The 24,119-nt window shown below is 41.1% G+C and overlaps 1 protein-coding gene across 1 annotated transcript in view; it reads left to right on the forward strand.

Annotated features, from left to right (window-relative positions):
* ACOXL (acyl-CoA oxidase like) overlaps positions 1-24,119 on the forward strand; it is a 1,233,832-nt gene that overhangs the window by 802,494 nt on the left and 407,219 nt on the right. Inside the window, exon 15 of the mRNA XM_053712602.1 lies at positions 7,398-7,485. Within this exon, the coding sequence (XP_053568577.1) occupies positions 7,398-7,485 (88 nt within the window). The remainder of the gene's footprint in view (positions 1-7,397; positions 7,486-24,119) is intronic.

Genomic DNA, 24,119 nt, shown 5'->3' on the forward strand with positions numbered 1-24,119 from the left:
CTGCCTCAATCTCTAGCCTGAGTTCCAATAATAGATTAAACAATTGTGTGTCAGGCAGTTGTAAAGGATTTAGCGGCATGTCACCCCTTTAATCTGCAGATTCTACACTTACTTAAGTCCTTAGCTGGGGACGATCTCTCAGCCCAACTTCTAAGCGCAAAGATAGTATCAATGAATCTATGTTTTCTCAATATTTCTGCTCCAAATCCTCTAATAACACTTGCAAGTTACAATAAAGTTCCTCCATATTTACAAGGCATACTAGTTGCAGGAGTAGTAAGACTACTTTGTTAAAACTTAGATGAAGAGTACAATCTTAATAGTTGGGGGGGGGGTTCATATTAGCCTAAACCCTGCTGCCTGCCAGACACAGAAAAATCATCTAGAACAATGACATTAACTGTCTCTCCAAAAACTGGGAAGATGCTTTAAGAAGTATGCACATTAGGAATACTTATAGAAGGAGGTATTTACCTGAAAATTGCAGTGTTCTTGTTTGTTTTTTTTTGTTGATTTTAATTTCTTTGATATACGTAACTGCACTGTAAATTCTTACAGCTCCATACGGTTTGTAGGTCTTAATCTTAACAAACATACTGCTAGATTTAGAGTTTGGCGTTAGCCGTCAAAAGCAGCGTTAAGGGGTCCTAACGCTGCTTTTGGCCGCCCGCTGGTATTTAGAGTCAGCCAGGAAAGGGTCTAACGCTCACTTCCCTACCACGATTCCAGGCTACCGCAGATCCCCTTACGCCAATTGTGTATCCTATCTTTTCAATGGGATCTGCCTAATGCTGGTATTTGGAGTCTTGGGAGAAGTGAGCGGTAGAGCCTCTACCGACAAGACTCCTAACGCCAAAAAAAGTCAGTAGTTAAGAGCTTTATGGGCGTGAATATAAAGCTCTTAACTACTGTGCTCTAAAGTACACTAACACCCATAAACTACCTATGTACCCCTAAACCGAGTTCCCCCACATCGCCGCCACTCTAATAAAAAATTTTAACCCCTAATTTGCCGACCGGACACCACCGCCACCTACATTATCCCTATGAACCCCTAATCTGCTGCCCCTAACATCGCCGACCCCTATATTTATTAACCCCTAAACTTCCCCCCCCCGCAACGTCGCCGCTACCTAACTATACTTATTAACCCCTAATCTGCCGACCGGACCTCGCCGCCAGTATAATAAATGTATTAACCCCTAATCTGCCGCACCCCCGCCTCGCAAACACTATAATAAATTGTATTAAACCCTAATCTGCCCTCCCTAACATCGCCGCCAACCTATCTACAATTATTAACCCCTAATCTCCCGCCCACACCGTCTCCGCTACTATAATAAAGTTATTAACCCCTAAACATAACTCTAACCCTAACCCCAACACCCCCCTAACATAAATATAATTTATATTAATCAAAATAATATTCCTAAAATTACCTAAATTATTCATATTTAAAACTAAATACTTACCTATCAAATAAACCCTAATATAGCTACAATATATGTAGCTATTTCAGGATTTATATTCATTTTACAGGCAACTTTGTATTTATTTTAACTAGGTACAAAATCTATTAAATAGTTAATAACTATTTAATAGCTACCTAGTTAAAATAAATACAAAATTACATGTAAAATAACTCCTAACCTAAGTTACAATTAAACCTAACACTACACTATCATTAAATTAATTAAATAAATTACCTACAATTAAATACAATTAAATAAACTAAACTAAATTACAAAAAAACCAAACACTAAATTACAGAAAATAAAAAAATATTACAAGAATTTTAAACTAATTACACCTAATCTAAGCCCCTAATAAAATAAAAAAAACAAAATAATAAAAGTCCCTCCCCTATTCTACATTACAAAGCAATCAGCTCTTTTACCAGCCCTTAAAAGGGCTTTTTGCAGGGCATGCCCCAAAGTAATCAGCTCTTTTGCCTGTAAAAAAAAAATACAACCCCCCCAACATTAAAACCCACCACCCACATACCCCTACTCTAACCCACCCAAACCCCCCTTAAATAAACCTAACACTACCCCCCTGAAGATCTCCCTACCTTGAATCGTCTTCACCCAGCCGGGCCGAAGTCTTCATCCGATGGGTCAGAAGAGGACATCCAGACCGGCAGAAGTCTTCATCCTATACGGGCAGAAGAGGACATCCGGACCGGCAGACATCTTCATCCAAGCGGCATCTTCTATCTTCATCCATCCGGAGCGGAGCCATCTTCTTCCCAGCCGACGCGGATCCATCCTCTTCAACCGACGCCTATTCGCCGAATGTAGGTTCCTTTAAATGACGTCATCACAGATGGCGTCCCTTGAATTCCGATTGGCTGATAGGATTCTATCAGCCAATCGGAATTAAGGTAGGAAAAATCTGATTGGCTGATTCAATCAGCCAATCAGATTCAAGTTCAATCCGATTAGCTGATCCAATCAGCCAATCAGATTGAGCTTGCATTCTATTGGCTGTTAATTTAATGATAGTGTAGTGTTTAATTGTAACTTAGGTTAGGATTTATTTTACATGTAATTTTGTAATTATTTTAACTAGGTAGCTATTAAATAGTTAATAACTATTTAATAGCTATTGTACCTAGTTAAAATAAATACAAAGTTGCCTGTAAAGTAAATATAAATCCTAAAATAACTACAATATAATTATTCGTTATATTGTAGCTATATTAGAGTTTGTTACAAGTAAGTATTTAGTTTTAAATAGGAATACTTTAGTTAATAAGAGTTAATTTATTTTGTTAGATTAAAATTATATTTAATTTAGGGGGGTGTTAGGGTTAGGGTTAGATTTAGCTTTAGGGGTTAATACATTTATTATAGTAGCGGCGAGGTCCGGTCGGCAGATTAGGGGTTAATAATTGAAGTTAGGTGGCAGCGACGTTGGGGGGGGGGCAGATTAGGGGTTAATAAATATTATGTAGGTGTCGGCGATGTTGGGGGCAGCAGATTAGGGGTTCATAGGGATAATGTAGGTGGCAGCGGTGTCCGGAGCGGCAGATTAGGGGTTAATTGTGTAATGCAGGTGTCAGCGATAGCGGGGGTGGCAGATTAGGGGTTAAGTGTAAGGTTAGGGGTGTTTAGACTCGGTGTTCATGTTAGGGTGTTAGGTGCAGACTTAGAAAGTGTTTCCCCATAGGAAACAATGGGGCTGCGTTGGGAGCTTAACGCTGCTTTTTTGCAGGTGTTAGGTTTTTTTTCAGACCAAACTGCCCCATTGTTTCCTATGGGGGAATCGTGCACAAGCACGTTTTGCCAGCTTACCGCTACCATAAGCAACACTGGTATTGAGGGTTGAAGTGGCGGTAAATTCGGCTCAACGCTCCCTTTTTGGAGCCTAACGCAGCCCTTCAGACAACTCTAAATACCAGCGTTGTTTGGAAGCAGCGGTAGGAAAAATAGCTGCGTTAGCTACGCGGGTCTTTACCGACAAAACTCTAAATCTAGCCGATAAAATAAAAAAAAATTGTAAGTAGAAGGTTATTTGCAGTTGTAACGATTGCTTAAAATTACCTTGTTGTAGAGCTGGAACCAGATGTGCAGATTAGGCAATGCAGGACAGGAACAGGAGAAAACCATCAACATAGCAATTTCCAGCACTTAGAAAGCAGATAACAGGAGCAGTTGACTGAGGTGAGAAGTCTGTTAAATTCAGGCTGAGGTCAGATACCATGAGACTCTTTAAACATCAGGCAGCGGTACAAATGGAGGAAGCAGGAGGGCAGGCCTGGACTTAGTATAGACATATAGGAAACTTGCCTGGTGGGCCTGGGCCAGTCATAGGCCTTGGCCTGTTGCCTTAGCTCTGCCCAGTCACCAACTTTATTATTTGTGCTTGATGCAGGAACAACCCTGCCTTGCCTCTTGCTGCCTTGCTGTGTCTTTGAGCCAGGTCAGGGCCAATCCCACCGTCTTATAGTTTGACAACCTTACACCTGGAGGTACATGGATTATTGCTGCTTATATCAAAATAGCACCATTCCTGGGGTGTGAATGTATCTTTGGGGTCTTCATGCCTCTGACAATCTAGTGTCTGACTTTTGTTTGTCCTCTATTAGATACTTGCATGGTGACCTCTATGTGTTCTGTAAACTGTAACTTTGAGTTTACCTGTGTCCTGCCCCCTTGGCCAGGGGCATCCCTTTAGGGGTCTCAGAGGTCTTGTGCTACACAAGCCTTCCTACAGGGGGGCAATGGTGCCTGGCCTTCCATCTCCATCGTGTCTGACTCCTCTCTGTGCTCACTCTTACAAAATAGGGCTCACAATATTAGGAAAATATGACAATTTTCCTTTATGGTGGTAAGTTTTCCAAAATTGCCCCTACAGTGCTGTTGTACAGAAAAACCTGCAGCAGTATTTGTACAAGAAGGCTGCACACGTGCATATTCTCTGGTGTGTTTTAAGCAAGGGGGGGAGATGGCAGTGACAGAGAAGCAAACTTCTTGATATCCTCCTCATGTCTCTGGGTGCCTGTTTTTGTGTGAATGTGAATATCTGGGGTGTGTTTGTGGGTGCTATTTCTCTCTAATAGTACAGCTTAGATTTCATGACAAATGCCCGCATGTCTATTATTTTAGTGACTGCTACTACACAGGCTGATGAACATTAAGCAGTTATTGTTTATTTAAATGCATACTTCAATAGCTTCTCTTTTTTATATTTTGCTTTTTTGACAATCAATTCATACATTCATTTTACTATTTCAGTGGCATAAGCACAAATGCTGTGAGTGCCCCGTGCACCAGCATTAAAACAGCACATCTTGTATGGGAGACAGCAGTGGCTTGTATGACACAATTGAAGTCTTCACTGATGCAGTACACCGCCGGCAGCTATCTGAGCAGGCATGGTGTTTGAATCCTGGTGCTCTAGTCACATGTAACATATGTGCGTATGCTGCTGAAACAGTAATTACTTTTACTGTAAATGTTTTCGCTAATGGAATTATAATTCAAAATTCTCCCAGCTGCAAAATATGTTTATGAAACTGTATTAAAAAAACAGCAGCAATGCAATCAGAATTAATCCATAGATACACAAAATGTAAAATTATTTTTTAATAATGTTTAAAGGGATAGTAATATTAAAAGTAAACTGTCATGATTTAGATAGAGCGTGAAATTTTATACAACTTTCCAATATTCTTGATTTATCACATTTTCTTTGTTCTCTTGCACCTAGATTTAGAGTTTTGCTGCCGAAGGAGTGCGTTAGCTACGCGTCTTTTTTTTCTAGCGCTGCTTCTAAACAACGCTGGTATTGAGAGTTCTCTGAATGGCTGCGTTAGGCTCCAAAAAGGGAGCGTTGAGCCGAATTTACCGCCACTTCAACCCTCAATACTAGCGTTGCTTACGGTAGCGGCTAGCTGGAAAAACGTGCTCGTGCGCGATTTGCCCATAGGAAACAATGGGGCAGTTTGGGCTGAAAAAAAACCTAACACCTGCAAAAAAGCAGCCTTCAGCTCCTAACGCAGCCCCATTGTTTCCTATGGGGAAACAATAAGTCTCCACCTAACACCCTAACATGAACCCAGAGTCTAAACACCCCTAACCTTACACTTATCAACCCCTAATCTTCCGCCCCCGCTATCGCTGACCCCTGCATATTATTATTAACCCCTAATCTGCTGCTCCGGACACAGCCGCAACCTACATTATACCTATGTACCCCTAATCTGCTGCCCCTAACATCGCCGACACCTACATAATATTTATTAACCCCTAATCTGCCCCCCCCCCCAACGTTGCCGCTACCTAACTACACTTATTAACCCCTAATCTGCCGACCGGACCTCGCCGCTACTCTAATAAATGTATTAACCCCTAAAGCTAAGTCTTTTTTTATTAGGGGGCTTAGAGTAGGTGTAATTAGCTTAAAATTCTTGTAATCTTTTTTTTTTTTTGTAATTTAGTGTTTGTTTTTTTTGTAATTTAGTTTAGTTTATTTAATTAGGTTAGGATTTATTTGACAGGTAATTTGGTAATTATTTTAACTAGGTAGCTATTAAATAGTTAATAACTATTTAATAGCTATTGTACCTAGTTAAAATAAATACAAAGTTGCCTGTAAAATAAAAATAAACCCTAAAATAGTTACAATATAATTATTCGTTATATTGTAGCTATATTAGGGTTTATTTTACAGGTAAGTATTTAGCTTTAAATAGGAATACTTTAGTTAATAATATTTAATTTATTTCGGTAGATTAAAATTATATTTAATTTAGGGGGGTGTTAGGGTTAGACTTGGCTTTAGGGGTTAATACATTTATTATAGTAGCGGTGAGGTCCGGTCGGCAGATTAGGGGTTAATACTTGAAGTTAGGTGGCGGCGATGTTAGGGAGGGCAGATTAGTGGTTAATACTATTTATTATAGGGTTTGCGAGGCGGGAGTGTGGCGGTTTAGGGGTTAATACATTAGAGTAGCGGCGAGATCCGGTCGGCAGATTAGGGGTTAATAAGTGTAGGTAGGTAGCGGCGACATTGGGGGGGGGCAGATTAGGGGTTAATAAATATTATGTAGGTGTCGGCGATGTTAGGGGCAGCAGATTAGGGGTTCATAGGGATAATGTAGGTGGCGGTGGTGTGCGGTCGGCAGATTAGGGGTTAAAAATATTTATTATAGTGGTGGCGATGTGGGGGGGCCTCGGTTTAGGAGTACATAGGTAGTTTATGGGTGTTAGTGTACTTTAGAGCACAGTAGTTAAGAGCTTTATAAACCGGCGTTAGCCCAGAAAGCTCTTAACTACTGACTTTTTTCTGCGGCTGGAGTCTTGTCGGTAGAGGGTCTACTGCTCACTTCAGCCAAGACTCTAAATACCGGCGTTAGGAAGATCCCATTGAAAAGATAGGATATGCAATTGGCGTAAGGGGATCTGCAGTATGGAAAAGTCGCGGCTTGAAAGTGAACGTTAGACCCTTTCCTGGCTGACTCTAAATACCAGCGGGCGGCCAAAAGCAGCGTTAGGACCCCTTAACGCTGCTTTTGACGGCTACCGCAGAACTCTAAATCTAGCGGTTAGTCTTTGTTGAATAGTAAATCTAGGTAGGCTGATTGGAGCGCAGGAGTGTGCATGTGTTTATAGCAGTCTATGGCAACATTATTTGTATCTAATGTTGCAAACACTGCTTAAGGCTTAAGGAACATGCACGCTCCTGAGACCACCCAGGATTAATCTTTAGCAAAGGATATCAACAGAACTAAGCAAAGGTGATAATATATGTAAATTGGTAAGTGGTTTAACATTTCATGCTCTATCCAATCCTTTTAAGTTTAATTTTGACTTTACTTTCCCTTTAATTTTCAAAAACAAAAGTGACTTATGTAACTTCCAGCTAATCATCTAGAATGTTGTGCCTTACAGGTGATGACACAGAAGGAAGAATTTTTTAGTGCCTGGAATTCCTGTCTTCATCATGTTGTGTGTCTGGCATTAGCACATATCCACAGAGGTAAGTGCATGTCAAACAGTAGGTTTCTAAGTGATCTATCAATTGCTTGAGGCATATGTACATATGCACTATACAGTAAAACCTGTCACTGAAATGGTGATAACTTTTACTAGAAGCATTTTTCTAAGTGAATTGCAAAGCTGCTTCTACTCCAAAGTAATGTTCGTGTAAGTTTTGAGTTTTATGTTGCTTTATTCTGGTTAACTGTAGTTGGTAATATTACTGCTAGCAAGTGTGTAGCCACCAGGGTCGGCTCTAAGGGGGGGGCATTGGGGGCAATGCCCCCCCAAATGGAATGCTGTGCCCCCCAGGGCAAAAGAAGTGATTTTTAAAAAAAAAAATAAAAAATTTTTTTTTTACATTTTAAAAGTGACGGAACGTCCAGGGTCCCAAATGTCGCATCAACCATTTGCAGCCACTGGACCCTGGAGATCCGCCACTGGAGGGCCCAGCTAATCTCTTTACTCTCCTCTATTTACAACCAGATAACAAATAAAGTTGCATTTCCCTGCTGGTGCTCTCACAGTTAACCTAGGGCTTGCAATGCCCCTCCTCCTGCTAGCCCACTTACTACAGAGCTGAAGTGAGATGATGACATCATCAGACCTCTGCAGGAAGTGCTGGGAGAAGCTAATAGTCAGTGAGAGGGAAGGCAGTAATTTTGTGAAAACACAGCCGTATAACCAAATGTGTGTGTGAGAGTAGTATCCATTCCCTATTGTGCTTTATATCCTGGCAGCCACAGATAAAGAAGCAAATTGGGAATTCCTTGGTTTCCCCACTGCAGGTCACACAAAACAAGTGTGCATTGTGCCTGCTTTATCTGCAGTGATCAGTGTAAAATGTGTGTCAGATTATAGGTGCTCAAATACACACACTTCAAATGTAGCTGTGGGACAATGAGTGAAATAGCCTTATGTTTATTATTTACATGTTTCAAAACATCTCCTATTTGTCCCCAAGGTTGTTTTATTATATATATATATATATATATATATATATATATATATACACACACACACATACATACATACACACAATACACACACTGTGTGTGTATATATATATATATTGTTTGTGTATATATATATATATATATATATATATATATATATATATATATATATGTGTGTGTGTATATACATATATACCGTGTGTATGTGTGTGTGTATGTGTGTCCACTGGCTGTGTCATATGTGGGAGACATTCCTGAGATATGACAAATGTAACCCCTGCACTGCCATAAATCTGGTAAATGTAACTGCTGCAGCACTGCCAGACATCTTATAAATGTAACCCCTATACTCCTTGAGATATGAAACATGTAACCGCTGCACTTCCAGAAATATAAACTCCTGCAAAGCAGAGATCTGATAAATGTAACCTCTGGACTGCCACAGTAGGTCTGCTCTTATTTTGACTCTCATACATGCTTTTTAAATGCGTGCCCCCTCGTGAAAAAAAAATGCCCCCCCATTTCATTCGTTCTGGAGCCGACCCTGGTAGCCACTGAAAGCCCATAAATATATCTGTTAAATGGATAGGAAACTCAATTATTTTAACTTGTTTTAAAACCTCATTATATATGAAATATATTTGCATTTGGTACCTATTAAATGTTTCTGGTCATTTTCCTGTAATTTGTTCTCCAAAATGATGATTTCGTCAAACCCATAATTGTCCTTATTATGCGGGCCCTATAATGATGTTCTGCCTAGGTAGAAATATCATGGTGGTTTGCATGCGCATTCAAATAGTTGTCCGGTTAATGCATGCGCATATCAGTTTCCCTTTATCCTCTCTCCTAACCAAGTGCTGGATGTGGACAGGGACGTATTGTAAGCAATAGTAAGGATGTAACATCCACTTAGCTATTTCTTACAATCTCGCTTTTGTTTGCTTTTTTAGATCCCTTAGAAAGTGTAAATAACTGAATTCTATTATGACATATGAAAGGATATGCGCATAAGTGGTAACAGTACAGTACAGAACAGTAAAGATGGCGTCCGGGTCATTTAGGATCAAGTACGCATGCAATTGCCCTTACAGTGTACTGCGCATGCGATCTTCAGCGAATTAGTACGATATGAATATTCAAATTACATGCGCAATGCTGCAGCGAGATTGGACTATGATAAATTAAGCTTTATCCACTAGTTCAGCTTTCTTTTATGGGCGGTCGTTGGAGAGTTTTATTTTAAAAAGAAAAGTATTATATAAATATATTTACAGTATATATATTTACAGTATATATATTTACAGTTTTAAATCATATATATATATATATATATATATATATATATATATATATATATATATATATATATATATATATATATATATATATATATAACCCAGAAAGATATAGTACACTACACAGCGCTACACCCCTTTTTTTAAACTAGAAAGATTGGCTCCTACACCTAAAGTAAATCAATTGTTACACTAGTATCCTCATATCTACTGTCGTTGGATATCGAGTTTCTAGAGGGAAAGAGATATCTTTTTAAATGTGATAGGTAAACATATAAAAACCCTTATTTTCTCATATATAAACAAGTGTATCTGTGGTTGCTTACAATGTATCTAATCCAATACACACTTATGGGAATAACATATAAGTTCACAAGCATCAAACTCTTATATACCTATTCGGTACATTAAGACTTGCGGTATAATATATAAAAACAATGACCAAGAAGCAAATAAATGTCCGTAAGACTAGGAAACCAGCTCTTTATAGTAGAGAGTACATCTCCTACAGGCACAATCCCTTGTATCCAGATATCCTATTAAGGGCTCACGATCTACTTACATCAATCACCCTCAATCGGATGAGGTAAGGATTAGTGGTTTATCACGGATAAAGGTGAATCACTTTCCAGGAAGCGACTTGAATCCTCAGCTTGTTAGTAGTAGCTCGCCAGGCACGTTTCTTAGATCACAGTGTCAATTTCCTATTTTTCCCATTAGGCTGTGTATCTCATGAAGTCAGCAGAACAGCACATAAGTCAGATACCAATCAGTAATCTTGTTGCTTTCAGCAATGGTGTTCACTGCCTTGTGTGGCAAGAAATCTGTCTCTCTCTGCTGAAAACCAACTGCATATTAAACCGGTATCTGCTGACAGATTTTCACAAAAACAGGACTTTTACTAAAACTTCCAACCTATCTTGAACGTTGGATTGCCTCCTTAGTGTGAATCTATACTATCTTTGGATTTAGAGTCTTTTAAGGCTACTGTTTGTGATCTGAATTGCATGCTGGATCTGCCCTCTGGTTTTAAGCACGCGTTATATTTACTTAAAGAATCAAGTCTGCTGTTTGTGATCTGATTTGCAAACTTGGACTTCCCTTTGGTTTTAAAGACACTTTATGTTTGTTTGCTGAAAGCAACAAGATTACTGATTGGTATCTGACTTATGTGCTGTTCTGTTGACTTCATGAGATACACAGCCTAATGGGAAAAATAGGAAATTGACACTGTGATCTAAGAAAAAGTGCCTGGCGAGCTACTACTAACAAGCTGAGGATTCAAGTCGCTTCCTGGAAAGTGATACACCTTTATCCGTGATAAACCACCTAATCCTTACCTCATCCGATTGAGGGTGATTGATGTAAGTAGATCGTGAGCCCTTAATAGGATATCTGGATACAAGGAATTGTGCCTGTAGGAAATGTACTCTCTACTATAAAGAGCTGGTTTCCTAGTCTTACAGACATTTATTTGCTTCTTGATCATTGTTTTTATATATTATACCGCAAGTCTTAATGTACCGAATAGGTATATAAGAGTTTGATGCTTGTGAACTTATATGTTATTCCCATAAGTGTGTATTGGATTAGATACATTGTAAGCAACTACAGATACACTTGTTTATATATGAGAAAATAAGGGGTTTTATATGTTTACCTATCACATTTAAATAGATGTCTCTTTCCCTCTAGAAACTCGATATCCAACGACAGTAGATCTGAGGATACTAGTGTAACAATTGATTTACTTTAGGTGTAGGAGCCAATCTTTCTAGTTTAAAAAAAGGGGTGTAGCGCTGTGTAGTGTACTATATCTTTCTGGGTTATAAGTTTACACTGTGTGTCTGTAGGAGAGGGCTGTTCAGACACACATTTCAGGTATACTCCAGCAGCTTCACCTTTCTTTATACAGTGTTAGCATTAGCGCCTCCAGTTTTGCCTTTACTTTTGTAAAGATTTTACTCCCCCAACCCTTGTTTTACAATATATATATATAATTTATTTTTTTTAACACTGTAAATATTGATGTATCAAATCATTTATTTTATTTTCATGCAATTTAGCAAACCCTTTAAACTATAGCCAATACGTTCACTTTTTTTTAATTTATTTTTTTATTGGTTGATCTGTGCAATAATTGTATGAAAAAAAAGCTAAGATCATAAAATCTGCCCATGCAAGAAAATGTACATAGGTAGTTGCCTGCATTGTATAATGAGAAATCTTTCCTGGGCTTAAAGGGACGTAAAAATCAGAATTTTACTTTCATGATTTAGAAAGAGCATGCACTTTTAACCCCTTAATGACCACAATGTACTCTGTATGTCACTGGTCGTTAAGGGTTTTTTCCAGACATAATACCACAAGTCTAGCAAGAACACGCTATTAATGCCCTCCCTCCAGCAGGCTTTGTGGAATAGAGCAGTCTCAACGCTGGTGGCAAGATCGCACTATAAAACAATCAAGTCACAAAAAAAGGCCAGTGACATAAAGGGTACGTCGCTGGTCCTTAAGGGGTTAAACAACATTATAATTTTCTTCTATTATCAAATTGTCTTTGTTCTCTCAGTATCTTTTGTTGAAAATTAGATATCCCCCCTCACTATCCTAACAATAAAAAATGTATTAACCCCTAAACCGCCGCTCCCGGACCCCGCCGCCACCTAATACATTTCTTAACCCCTAAACCGCCGCTCCCGGACCCCGCCGCCAGCTATATTAAATCTATAACCTCCTAATGAGAGCCCCTACCCCGCCGCCATCTACCTTACCTACCCCCTAAAGTGAGCCCCTACCCCGCCGCCATCTACCTTACCTACCCCCTAAAGTGAACCCCTACCCCGCCGCCATCTACCTTACCTACCCCATAAAGTGAGCCCCTACCCCGCCGCCATCTACCTTACCTACCCCCTAAAGTGAGCCCCTACCCCGCCGCCATCTACCTTACCTACCCCCTAAAGTGAGCCCCTACCCCGCCGCCATCTACCTTACCTACCTCCTAAAGTGAGCCCCTACCCCGCCGCCATCTACTTTACCTACCACCTAAAGTGAGCCCCTACCCCGCCGCCATCTACCTTACCTACCCCCTAAAGTGAACCCCTACCCCGCCGCCATCTACCTTACCTACCCCCTAAAGTGAGCCCCTACCCCGCCGCCATCTACCTTACCTACCCCCTAAAGTGAGCCCCTACCCCGCCGCCATCTACCTTACCTACCCCCTAAAGTGAGCCCCTACCCCGCCGCCATCTACCTTACCTACCCCCTAAAGTGAGCCCCTACCCCGCCGCCATCTACCTTACCTACCCCCTAAAGTGAGCCCCTACCCCGCCGCCATCTACCTTACCTACCCCCTAAAGTGAGCTCCTAACCCGCCGCCATCTATTTTAAAAATATTAACCCCTAATTTAATCCCCCTACATCGCCGCCGCCTATATTAAACACATTAACCCCTAATCTAATCCCCCTACACCGCCGCCAGCTATATTAACTATATTAACACTAATTATATTAGGGTTAATATAGTTAATATAGTTATTATATTATATATATTAACTATATTAACCCTAATTATATTAGGGTTAATATCGTTATTATATTATATATATATTAAGTATAATACCCCTATCTAACTCTAACATCCCTAACTAAATTCTTATTAAAATAGATCTAATTAATATTAATATTATTAATTAAAATATTCCTATTTAAATCTAAATACCTATAAAATAAACCCTAAGATAGCTACAATGTAATTAATAATTACATTGTAGCTATTTTAGGGTTTATATTTACTTTACAGGTAACTTGGTATTTATTTTAACTAGGTACAATAGCTATTAAATAGTTAATAACTATTTAATAGCTACCTAGTTAAAATAATTACCAATTTACCTGTAACATAAATCCTAACCTAAGTTACAAATACACCTACACTATCACTAAATTAAATAAACTACAAATATCTAAACTAAAATACAATAAAATAAACTAAACTAAATTACAAAAAAAACTAAACACTAAATTACAAAATATAAAAAAAATATTCCAAGATTTTTAAGCTAATTAAACCTATTCTAAGCCCCCTAATAAAATAATAAAGCCCCCCAAAATAAAAAAAATTCCCTACCCTATTCTAAATTTAAAAAGTTCACAGCTCTTTTACCTTACCAGCCCTTAAAAGGGCCTTTTGCGGGGCATGCCCCAAAGAAAACAGCTCTTTTGCCTGTAAAGAAAAAACACAATACCACCCCCAACATTACAACCCACCACCCACATACCCCTATTCTAAACCCACCCAAACCCCCCTTAAAAAAACCTAACACTACCCCCTGAAGATCTCCCTACCTTGTCTTCACCCAGCCGGGCAGAACTCTTCATCCGATCCGGGCGATGTCCAATCAAGCGGCAGAGAAGTCTTCTTCCATCCGGGCGATGTCTTCAATCAAGCGGCAGTGAAGTCTTCTTCCATCCGGGCGATGTCTTCAATCAAGCGGCAGTGAAGTCTTCTTCCATCAGGCGATGTCTTCAAGCAAAGCGGCATCTTCAATCTTCTTTCTTCACTCCTCCGCCGCGGAGCATCCATCTGGCACGAAGACTGAACGAGGAATGAGGTACCTTTAAATGACGTCATCCAAGATGGCGTCCGTCGAATTCCGATTGGCTGATAGGATTCTATCAGCCAATCGGAATTAAGGTAGAAAAATCTGATTGGCTGATTGAATCAGCCAATCAGATTCAAGTTCAATCCTATCAGCCAATCGGAATTCGACGGGACGCCATCTTGGATGACGTCATTTAAAGGTACCTCATTCCTCGTTCAGTCTTCGTGCCGGATGGATGCTCCGCGGCGGAGGAGCGAAGAAAGAAGATTGAAGATGCCGCTTTGCTTGAAGACATCGCCGGATGGAAGAAGACTTCACTGCCGCTTGATTGAAGACATCGCCCGGATGGAAGAAGACTTCACTGCCACTTGATTGAAGACATCGCCTGGATGGAAGAAGACTTCTCTGCCGCTTGATTGGACATCGCCCGGATCGGATGAAGAGTTCTGCCCGGTTGGGTGAAGACAAGGTAGGGAGATCTTCAGGGGGTAGTGTTAGGTGTTTTTAAGGGTGGTTTGGGTGGGTTTAGAATAGGGGTATGTGGGTGGTGGGTTGTAATGTTGGGGAGTGGTATTGTGTTTTTTCTTTACAGGCAAAAGAGCTGTTTTCTTTTGGGCATGCCCCACAAAAGGCCCTTTTAAGGGCTGGTAAGGTAAAAGAGCTGTGAACTTTTTAAATTTAGAATAGGGTAGGGAAATTTTTTTATTTTGGGGGGCTTTATTATTTTATTAGGGGGCTTAGAATAGGTGTAATTAGCTTAAAAATCTTGTAATATTTTTTTTATTTTTCGTAATTTAGTGGGGTTTTTTTTGTAATTTTGTTTATTTTATTTTATTGTATTTTAGTTTAAATATTTGTAGTTTATTTAATTTAGTGATAGTGTAGGTGTATTTGTAACTTAGGTTAGGATTTATTTTACAGGTAAATTGGTAATTATTTTAACGAGGTAGCTATTAAATAGTTATTAACTATTTAATAGCTATTGTACCTAGTTAAAATGAATACCAAGTTACCTGTAAAATAAATATAAACCCTAAAATAGCTACAATGTAATTATTAATTACATTGTAGCTATCTTAGTTTTTTTTTTTATAGGTAAGTATTTAGATTTAAATAGGAATTTTAATAAGAATTTAGTTAGGGATGTTAGAGTTAGATAGGGGTATTATACTTAATATATATATAATATAATAACGATATTAACTATATTAACCCTAATATAATTAGGGTTAATATAGTTAATATAGCTGGCGGCGGTGTAGGGGTGTTTAGATTAGGGGTTAATGTGTTTAATATAGGCGGCGGCGGTGTAGGGGGATTAAATTAGGGGTTAATATTTTTAAAATAGATGGCGGCGGGGTAGGAGCTCACTTTAGGGGGTAGGTAAGGTAGATGGCGGCGGGGTAGGGGCTCACTTTAGGGGGTAGGTAAGGTAGATGGCGGCGGGGTAGGGGCTCACTTTAGGGGTAGATGGCGGCTGGGTAGGGGCTCACTTTAGGGGGTAGGTAAGGTAGATGGCGGCGGTGTAAGGGGCTCACTTTAGGGGGTAGGTAAGGTAGATGGCGGCGGGGTAGGGGCTCACATTAGGGGGTTATAGATTTAATATAGCTGGCGGCGGGGTCCGGGGGCGGCGGTTTAGGGGTTAAATACTTTATTAGGGATTGCGGCGGGGGATCGCGGTTGACAGGTAGATAGACATTGCGCATGCATTTGGTGTTAGGTTTTATTTAGCGTATCGCGGTTGACAGATAGACATTGCGCATGCGTTAGGTGTTAGGTTTTATTTAGCAGCTAGTTTAGGGAGTTATGGGGCTCCAATAGACAGCGTAAGGCTTACTACGGCTGCATTTTGTGGCAAGGTGAAAATGGAGTAAGATTTCTCAATTTTCGCCACGTAAGTCCTTACGCTGTATATTGGATACCAAACTGCGCTGGTTTGGTATACCTGCCTATGGCCCAAAAAACTACGGGCGAAGGCAAAAATATACGGGCGTAACTTCTAGGTTACGCCGTATATAGGATACCAAACCAGCGCAAATTTCGGCGTTGGCGGCTTTTGCTGGCGACGCTGCATATCGGATCGGGCCCCAGGTGTTTATAGCTGCTTGCAGCAGTTAGTAGCAAGTTTGCTCATTAACTCAGAAACTCACATAGCTGTGTAGCCTAAAATGTAATGCACACACTGTCTTTATATAGCAGCATGTTCTCATACTGCTCCTCTTTCAGAGCATACTTGCAATACCTGATATAGTTGTGCTGTTGTAAAAAGATATATAGAATAGTGTCGGTATATTAGACCAGTATAAGTAGCAGATATAATTTAATTGGCTGCATGTTTTGGAGCATGTACTAATAGCATTTACTGGCTGTCACTTCAAGTTCAGCAGCTCAAACAGTGGTAAAGGGAAACAGTCAGGTAAAAGGAGAGTGAAAAATAAAAGTTAAAGGGACATAATACTTATATTGCTAAATCACTTGAAAGTGATGACGCATAACTGTAAAAAGATGACAGGAAAATATTATCTGAACATCTCTATGTAAAAAAGGAAAATATTTTACCTCACAATTTCCTCAGCTCACCAGAGTGTGTGTTCTGTAAAAAGTTATCTTTCATCTACTGTCCAGCTGCAGGTAAAAAAAAAAGAGGAAATAAACAGCAGCCAATTGGCATCAGCAGTGCTGAGGTCATGAACTGGGATCTTATGAGATTTCATAGTAAACTTACTTAAACTGAATAGGGAAATAACATGAATGTGCATGACGCACGCTCCCTTGCAAGTCCCGGGACAGGCAAATTGATTTACTGCTTAAAGTCCTTTACAATGAGGTGTAAATATTTTTGAGTTAAAATATATTTCTTTTTAACATAGAGATGTTTAGCTGTTATTTTCTAGTCAGCTTTTTACAATTGTGCTGCATCACTTTCAGGTGTTTCAACATTTGGGTATCATGTCCCTTTAAAGTGATCACAAATCACAAAACACCCACACATCTAATACTGCTGAGACTGCAACAGTGTGAGAGTGAACTGCTGCAATAAACATGTCATGGTGGTTTGTGATTTGTGATCGCTTTAATTTTAAAGGTGACGGGGTTCCTTATGTCTTGCTTGACTGACAACAGCACACAATTTGCAGGCTACTTGCGTATTGGCTGCTATTTTGTAACTCAACTTTAGCTTAGCCCCAAATCCTTCAGCATTGCTTAAACACTTACAAGTCCATAACACAAAAAAAAGCTAATATGGTTACTATTAGGTGTCTGGTTTGACAATTTTTTTTCTTCTTAAACGGGAAGAGTCCACAGCTGCATTAATTACTTTTGGGAAATAAAGAACCTGGCCACCAGGAGGAGGCAAAGACACCCCAGCCAAAGGCTTAAATACCTCCCCCACTTTACTCATCCCCCAGTCATTCTTTGCCTTTCGTCACAGGAGGTTGGCAGAGAAGAGTCAGAAGTTCGAGATAGTCTCTTATGGAGGGTAGTACGCTTCGCAATGGGACTGGAGTTTTAAGTAATCCTACCAGCCTCTCAGGGAGAGCATGGATGAAAGTTAGAGTCTGGAGATGCAGTCAGAGTTTTCCTGCGTACCCATCCTGACTCTTATTAACAGCTCCTTGGTAATCAGCAGTGACGAATTTCGCTGCCTACCTTTATTCACTCAAGTCCATGTCAGAAGCGAGGCTACTATCTGTCACACTTGAAGGGCCGTGTTTCTGTTCCAAGGCGTAGATTCCGGTAAGATCGTTTCATTTTATTTCGATATGTGAATGTAATGTTAACGAAACAAGGTAGGGTCCCAGTGGGACTTCTTTTATCTTAATTAGGAATCATGGGTTAATATCTCCTGAGGGGGGTTATTGAACAGGGGGGACTTTAATCATGTTTGTTATATGGTTTTATATGCATATGTGTAGCAATACCTAGGCTCACGGCTTTTACGGAACATAACGGCCTTATTTTACTAACGCTATCTCTTGAGATTGCGCGCCTTTTTTGTGACTGGCACTGTGCACCTTGTGACGGGTGCGGTTACGTTGTTTCTCACTTCCGTATGCTGACTGTGTGCGACAGAGAGAGTCTAGCTCGTGGGTTGTCTGGTTCACAGGAGGTGGTGAGTGCCCCAGCCATTGGGGGTGTTAGAAGGGTGCCAGTTAGTTTTTGTCATTTTGTAATCCCAAGATTATGGAGGATTCTGATATGTTGGACACGGATGACTCTGATACGGAGAATGTGTCTTGTGATAATTATGAAATGGCCCGGGTTATCAATGCCCATCAGTTATGTTCCGATTGCCATTCTAGAGTACTCTCTTCCCCCGAAGCAGGGAGCTTAAAGTGTGTTGAGCCATCCGCCTCCGAGGTTTCTATGTCCCATGAGGCGCGTGTCCCACACCCTTTCTCAGCTACGCAAGCAGGTGTCCCTATGGCCTTTACCCCTTCTCCGGAGGGTGGCTTGTTTCCTTCAGAGGTTACGGCATGGTTCCGCATAGCCATTTCTATGGCGCTGTCTCATTTATATCTCCCAAGTAAAATATTTTTAAGGTATTGTCCGTGTTCTGTTAACCAGGGCCCATCGGGCGTGGGATCGCCTAATTCAGTTTGGCCTTCTGGGGAAGCGTTGGCCTCTGAGGCTTCAGGGGCCCCAACCTCTGGGCCAGGGTCTTTCATTGATCCGTTAAAGGAATGATTTTGCCTTCCGTTATAGGCTGGCACAACTTCGTGTTCTTTTAAGGCATGTTTTGGCGATGTTGGAGGATCCCAGTCCTAGTGGGCCGAGGGATCCGAGGCCTTAGATGCTGGATGGCAAATTGGATATATGGGGATAAAGCCAATCTCCTTAACGTTTTCATTTTATTTTTTCCTTTATGTTTCGGTTCCAGTTCTGAGCTTGGGTGAATAGGGCCTCTGATCGGCTTGTCCCGTTGGTGTTCTCATTCACCTTGGGCGTTCACCCGATGTGTGCTGCCTTTATTTTATTTTTGATCCGGATGGATGCGTTTAATTTGTGTTTTCTTAAGCTCATGTCTGTTAGATTTTCGTTTTTGATAACGCTCTTCTCTGGAACCGATACTTGCGATTTTGTGGTCCTTGGGCACTTCCTTGGAAGTTGCGCACCTTTTGAATAATAGAATTATGTTTAGGTACTGGACGCCTTTCGGCTGCTACCTGGGTTCATGTCACCCTCGTGGTGCTGATTTAATCCTGTTGGATTCTGAATGTCACTTGGCCTATTGCTATAGATATAGATTCCGGGCTCGGATCCTATCGAAGTATGAGGCCTGCTATTTAAATACAACCTCTCTGAAGGGAGGATTGTAAATACCGATCTAAGGTCAGCTGTTCGGGCTACTTGCCTGAGAAACGGATCTGTTTTTGCAGACATCATCATGGTTCTTTCAGGTCCCTGGGGACTCAGAAACGTAAGTCCATTCCTTTGGAGTTGGGAGATGTGAGTTACCTATGTAGTCTGGTGTTCCGAGTGGTGAACGATTTGCGTCTTCACTCGAAGTTCTTACGGATGCTGACTCTTAGCCTATTAAACATTTTCTTACAGTGGCAGGGTCTCCTTCCTTCCCGCCTTGGGTGGATCATCTGTTCTGGAAGCGCGGGCATGGCCTTCTTTCTCTGCTCAGAGTTGCGTCACTCTAAGAGGTGGTGTGCAGTGGTTCCCTGCCTTCTGTGGGGAGCTACGAGGCTCCAGCTTTTACCTTGTTACAGAAGTTTCTCTTTGGAAGATCGATCCTACAAGGATCTGGGGCTGTTGTCTCTTCCATACTATACCCTTGGTCTGACCACGGTCTCAATGTTCGGGTGTTACCGTCCTCGTTGCAACTCTAGCCTTGGGGCTTAACAGTGAAGAGTCAAGGTCGGTTACAGACGGTCGCACTTTTGGGGTCAGGTAGTTGACCATTTATCCTTGAAGTTCCGTTAGGGCTTTGTGGAAGGTGGCCTTACGTCTAACTCTCTGGAATGGCTAGCAAGGTCCAGGTTTCTCATTCACCTTCGGGTGTTGGTTGCTACCTTGCCAGTGTGTGCAACACATGTTAACGATTGCCTATGAGATTTCCTTGCGATCCAAGTGCACTGAGTGCCGAATTCTTAAACTGTTCAGGAGATCTTTCAGACTCTTGGGTTTGAGGCTGTTGCTAGATCGCCAAGTCTACGGACTTTAGATGGTGCGCTCCTAATCGTATGAGGCAACTTAGGGTTCCTCTGGAAGTTAGATTTTAAGATCGATTTTGGTTTTCGAGGACCCTGGCTAAGGTCCATGTTTCTCGCTAGATGGGTGTGGACGGTTCGGTCTCACCTTAGGTGTTTGTGGTCCTGTGTACCTCTCGCAGAGGGGGACATGGCTCTGTTTTTCGTGGGAGATGCCTATTTGCCTCTGGATTAGGCTCTATGTTTTTCTGACGGGTCCCGACTGGTCTTCTGGCGCATTTGATGTTCCTGTAGACTCCAGGTGTCTTCAACTGGGTTGGCGATATGGCTGAGGGGTCTCGCCTCTATAGTAGGGTGGTTTCCGTTGCTTTAGTTCCCTTCTCTTCTAGAGCAGGGGTTGGGTTCTCCTGGTTCGGAGTTACCTTAGTATCTTATTGTGTCCCACAATGACTTAGCGGTAAATTGTTTCCCTGAAAGCTGATGGTCCAGAGTTCAAATCCAGCTATGGCTATGTACTCTTCATAATCCAAGTCCTACAATTATCCTTGCCTAAAGTAGCTTTATATTACGACCTTTGGGTCCTTGTTTTTCCTGTCTTGTAAGTGTCTTTTCCCTTCTTGCGTTCTCAGAATCTTGGAAAGGGAGATGCGATGTAGTAACTGATCCCTCAGTTCCTGCAGCGTGAGGCTGAGGGTTTGAACCTCGTTGGGGATCCTGCTAAATGATGGATTCTGATATATAGATGTTGGGGGTCTGAGGGCCCTCTTACCTTGGGAAGTGTTCCTTTTTTGGGGAAGACAGCAGTGTAGGGGGTCTCGTACTAGTGCACAATGTCTTTTCTGAATCTTGGTAGAATGCTGTTTGTAGTAGCGGTCAGAGGTCTACCCAGGGGTTTTGTTCCTCGTTGACCCTTTCTTTCTCTTCCAGAGGTCTGGGACTCTTGTCTTCGGTCTTTGACTAGCCTTTGGGTTGGGACCATTACCCTGGAGGGAAGGTTGGGGATTGGTTATTCTATGCAGTGCTGACCGTTTCCTTCCAGAGTCGGTCCTCCCCTTTGGTGGGAGGACTTATGCTCTCCTCCTCTTTTCTACTGGTGTCTTGTGCTGGGAGGGCATGCTCCTTCGAGCCTAGTATTCGGAGGGCTGTGAGCCCTTGGAAGGTTTGCAGTTTGAAACCACCTACAGCTATTTGCACTTGAATGTGTGCTAGCAGGCTTTAAAACGCCTTTCAATGGTTTGGGTTTCGCGATGGTTGAGCCAGCTTTCCTACCTGGAAGCTGGTCCTTGAGAGTTCCTGTTCAGACGGTTTGGTGTTCTCTTGGAGAACGCTTTACTAACTGCTGGGATAGTTATCCTAGTTCTGCTGTCACTGCTTGCGTAGCCTGCAGGTTTCAATCTGATACGAGGCAATAGGGAACTCATGTTTTCTGGAGTACCTTATGGTATGGTACTGGATCAGGGATATGAGGGTGTCCCTCGAGTCCTTTTTGGGACGTGTTTCCCTGTGTATAGATCTCTTTTTTTTATTCAGTCCTTGTGTTTCTAGGGAGTTTGTCTCCCTGTGCGATTCTGTCATAAGACAACCATGGGTTGTTCTATGTCTGTTGAGCCGTGTGGTATGATCATTTAGATTTTTTCCTGGGAATCTGTTCTCCCTTTTGGGGGCAGATAGTGGTCCTTGTCTTTTAGCCGGGTACCTTCGTGACCCGCAAGGCTGACTCCGCAGAGGCTGTTTTGGCTGGACGGACTCTGGGACTGAGTGGTGTCTAGTTTGGCATTGCTGGCGGTGTAACTAATGTGCAGTTACCTGGGCTTCGAGTTTTCTCCCATGTCGTCTATATTTTTATAGGGTGTCTGGTAATTCAGGCTGTGGTAACTTTTCGAAGGGGCCGCATTTCTTTTTTTAACCCACCCGTTGTTTGCATTCAGTGTCCTCTAGCTTGGGTATTGTTTTCCCAAAAGTAATGAATGCAGCTGTAGACTCTTCCCTTTTAAGAAGAAAAACATAAATTATGCTTACCTGTTAATTTTCTTTTCTTCTGATGGGAAGAGTCCACAGATTCCGCACCGTGTTTTGATCTATGAGGCAGCAGTAATTTTATGTTCTTCTGGCACCTTTTTTCACCCTGATATTTCTCCTACTGTTCCTCATTCCCTTGGCAGAATGACTGGGGGATGAGGGAAGTGGGGGAGGTATTTAAGCCTTTGGCTGGGGTGTCTTTGCCTCCTCCTGGTGGCCAGGTTCCGTATTTCGCAAAAGTAATGAATGCAGCTGTGGACTCTTCCCGTCACAAGAAAATAAATTTATCAGGTAAGCATCATTTGTTTTTCTCTTTAACCACCTTATTCCCAGACAGCAGCAACACACCCCATAGCCACTCAATCCGCATTGTGAATGTAATCCTCAGAAGCATTTAGAGACATGTTCTTACCATGCACATTAGACTCTTTTATGTATAAATGACATTATAGCAAAAGCTCAGATATGCTATGCTTTAGGGAAAAATGTATATTAAAAAACCCTCTATGATTTCCCAGTATCTCAGTCGCTTGGCTGATATATATGTTGATATATATATTTTTTGCTTTATATAAACCATACTTTCAGTTCATATCCCAAAGCTAGTGATATGCTTTTATGTAAATGCAGAATGTGTTGGGGAGGGGGGCTAAAAAATATTTGTGCACCAGGGCTCTTTGGTCATAAGGTCTGCCACTGCTCCAGACACCTACCTAGGTATCTTTTCAACAAAGTATACCATAGGAACAAAGCAAATTTGATAATAGAGGTAAATTGGAAACTTTTTTTAAAATTGCATGCTCTGTCTAAATCACACAAAAAAATGTGCACAGTAGTTACAGTGCTACGACACAAGGAGAGGTTAACTCTTTACTGGACGGACACAGACTGAACAGCTACACATACAGCTACTGAAAACTTGGGAAGCCTATGTTATATGTTCTTGGTTAGCATTAGTTTCTTATGTTCCTGAGTGTTATGACCCCTGGGTGACTTTTAAATTTGCACAATTGTGAGTTTTAATAAGTGCCAAGTGCGTCTTCTGATCTTTTGAGTGCATATCTTAGAGCTATTGATGTTTTGTATTGTGTGAGTACCGTTGCTTGCATATTGTTACGCATTGAAACAGTGTTACACTATAGGATTGTTTCTTTCTTCTATTTGAGGTTTAAAGGAATGATACATTTTACGTTGGAAGCAGTTACATAATTGATTGTGACTGGAAGTCTCTAAGTCAGGGGTGCTTAACCTTGGTGCTCCAGATGTTTTGGAACTACATTTCCCATGATGCCCACTCGGTTGATGCTCAGTGTTTGAGCATCATGGGAAATTTAGCTCCAAAACCTATGGGGCACCAAAGTTGAGCACCCCTGAACTAAGTATTCATTGTTTTTTGTTGTGTGCCTGGTGATACTATATTTATTGTTTTAACAGTAGTCCGATAAGTACCTAGGAATTGTGGTATGTGTTATGTAAAATCAGGGCGATTTAAGTAGTACTATAACTAATAGTTTATAGCAACAACAAAAAAACACTAGAAAGTATATTAAACTTATAGAAGTGTAGTGCAATTTTAATACATATAAGCATGTAAAAT

Source organism: Bombina bombina, chromosome 4 (genome assembly GCF_027579735.1).
Source record: "Bombina bombina isolate aBomBom1 chromosome 4, aBomBom1.pri, whole genome shotgun sequence".
Lineage (NCBI taxonomy): Eukaryota > Metazoa > Chordata > Amphibia > Anura > Bombinatoridae > Bombina > Bombina bombina.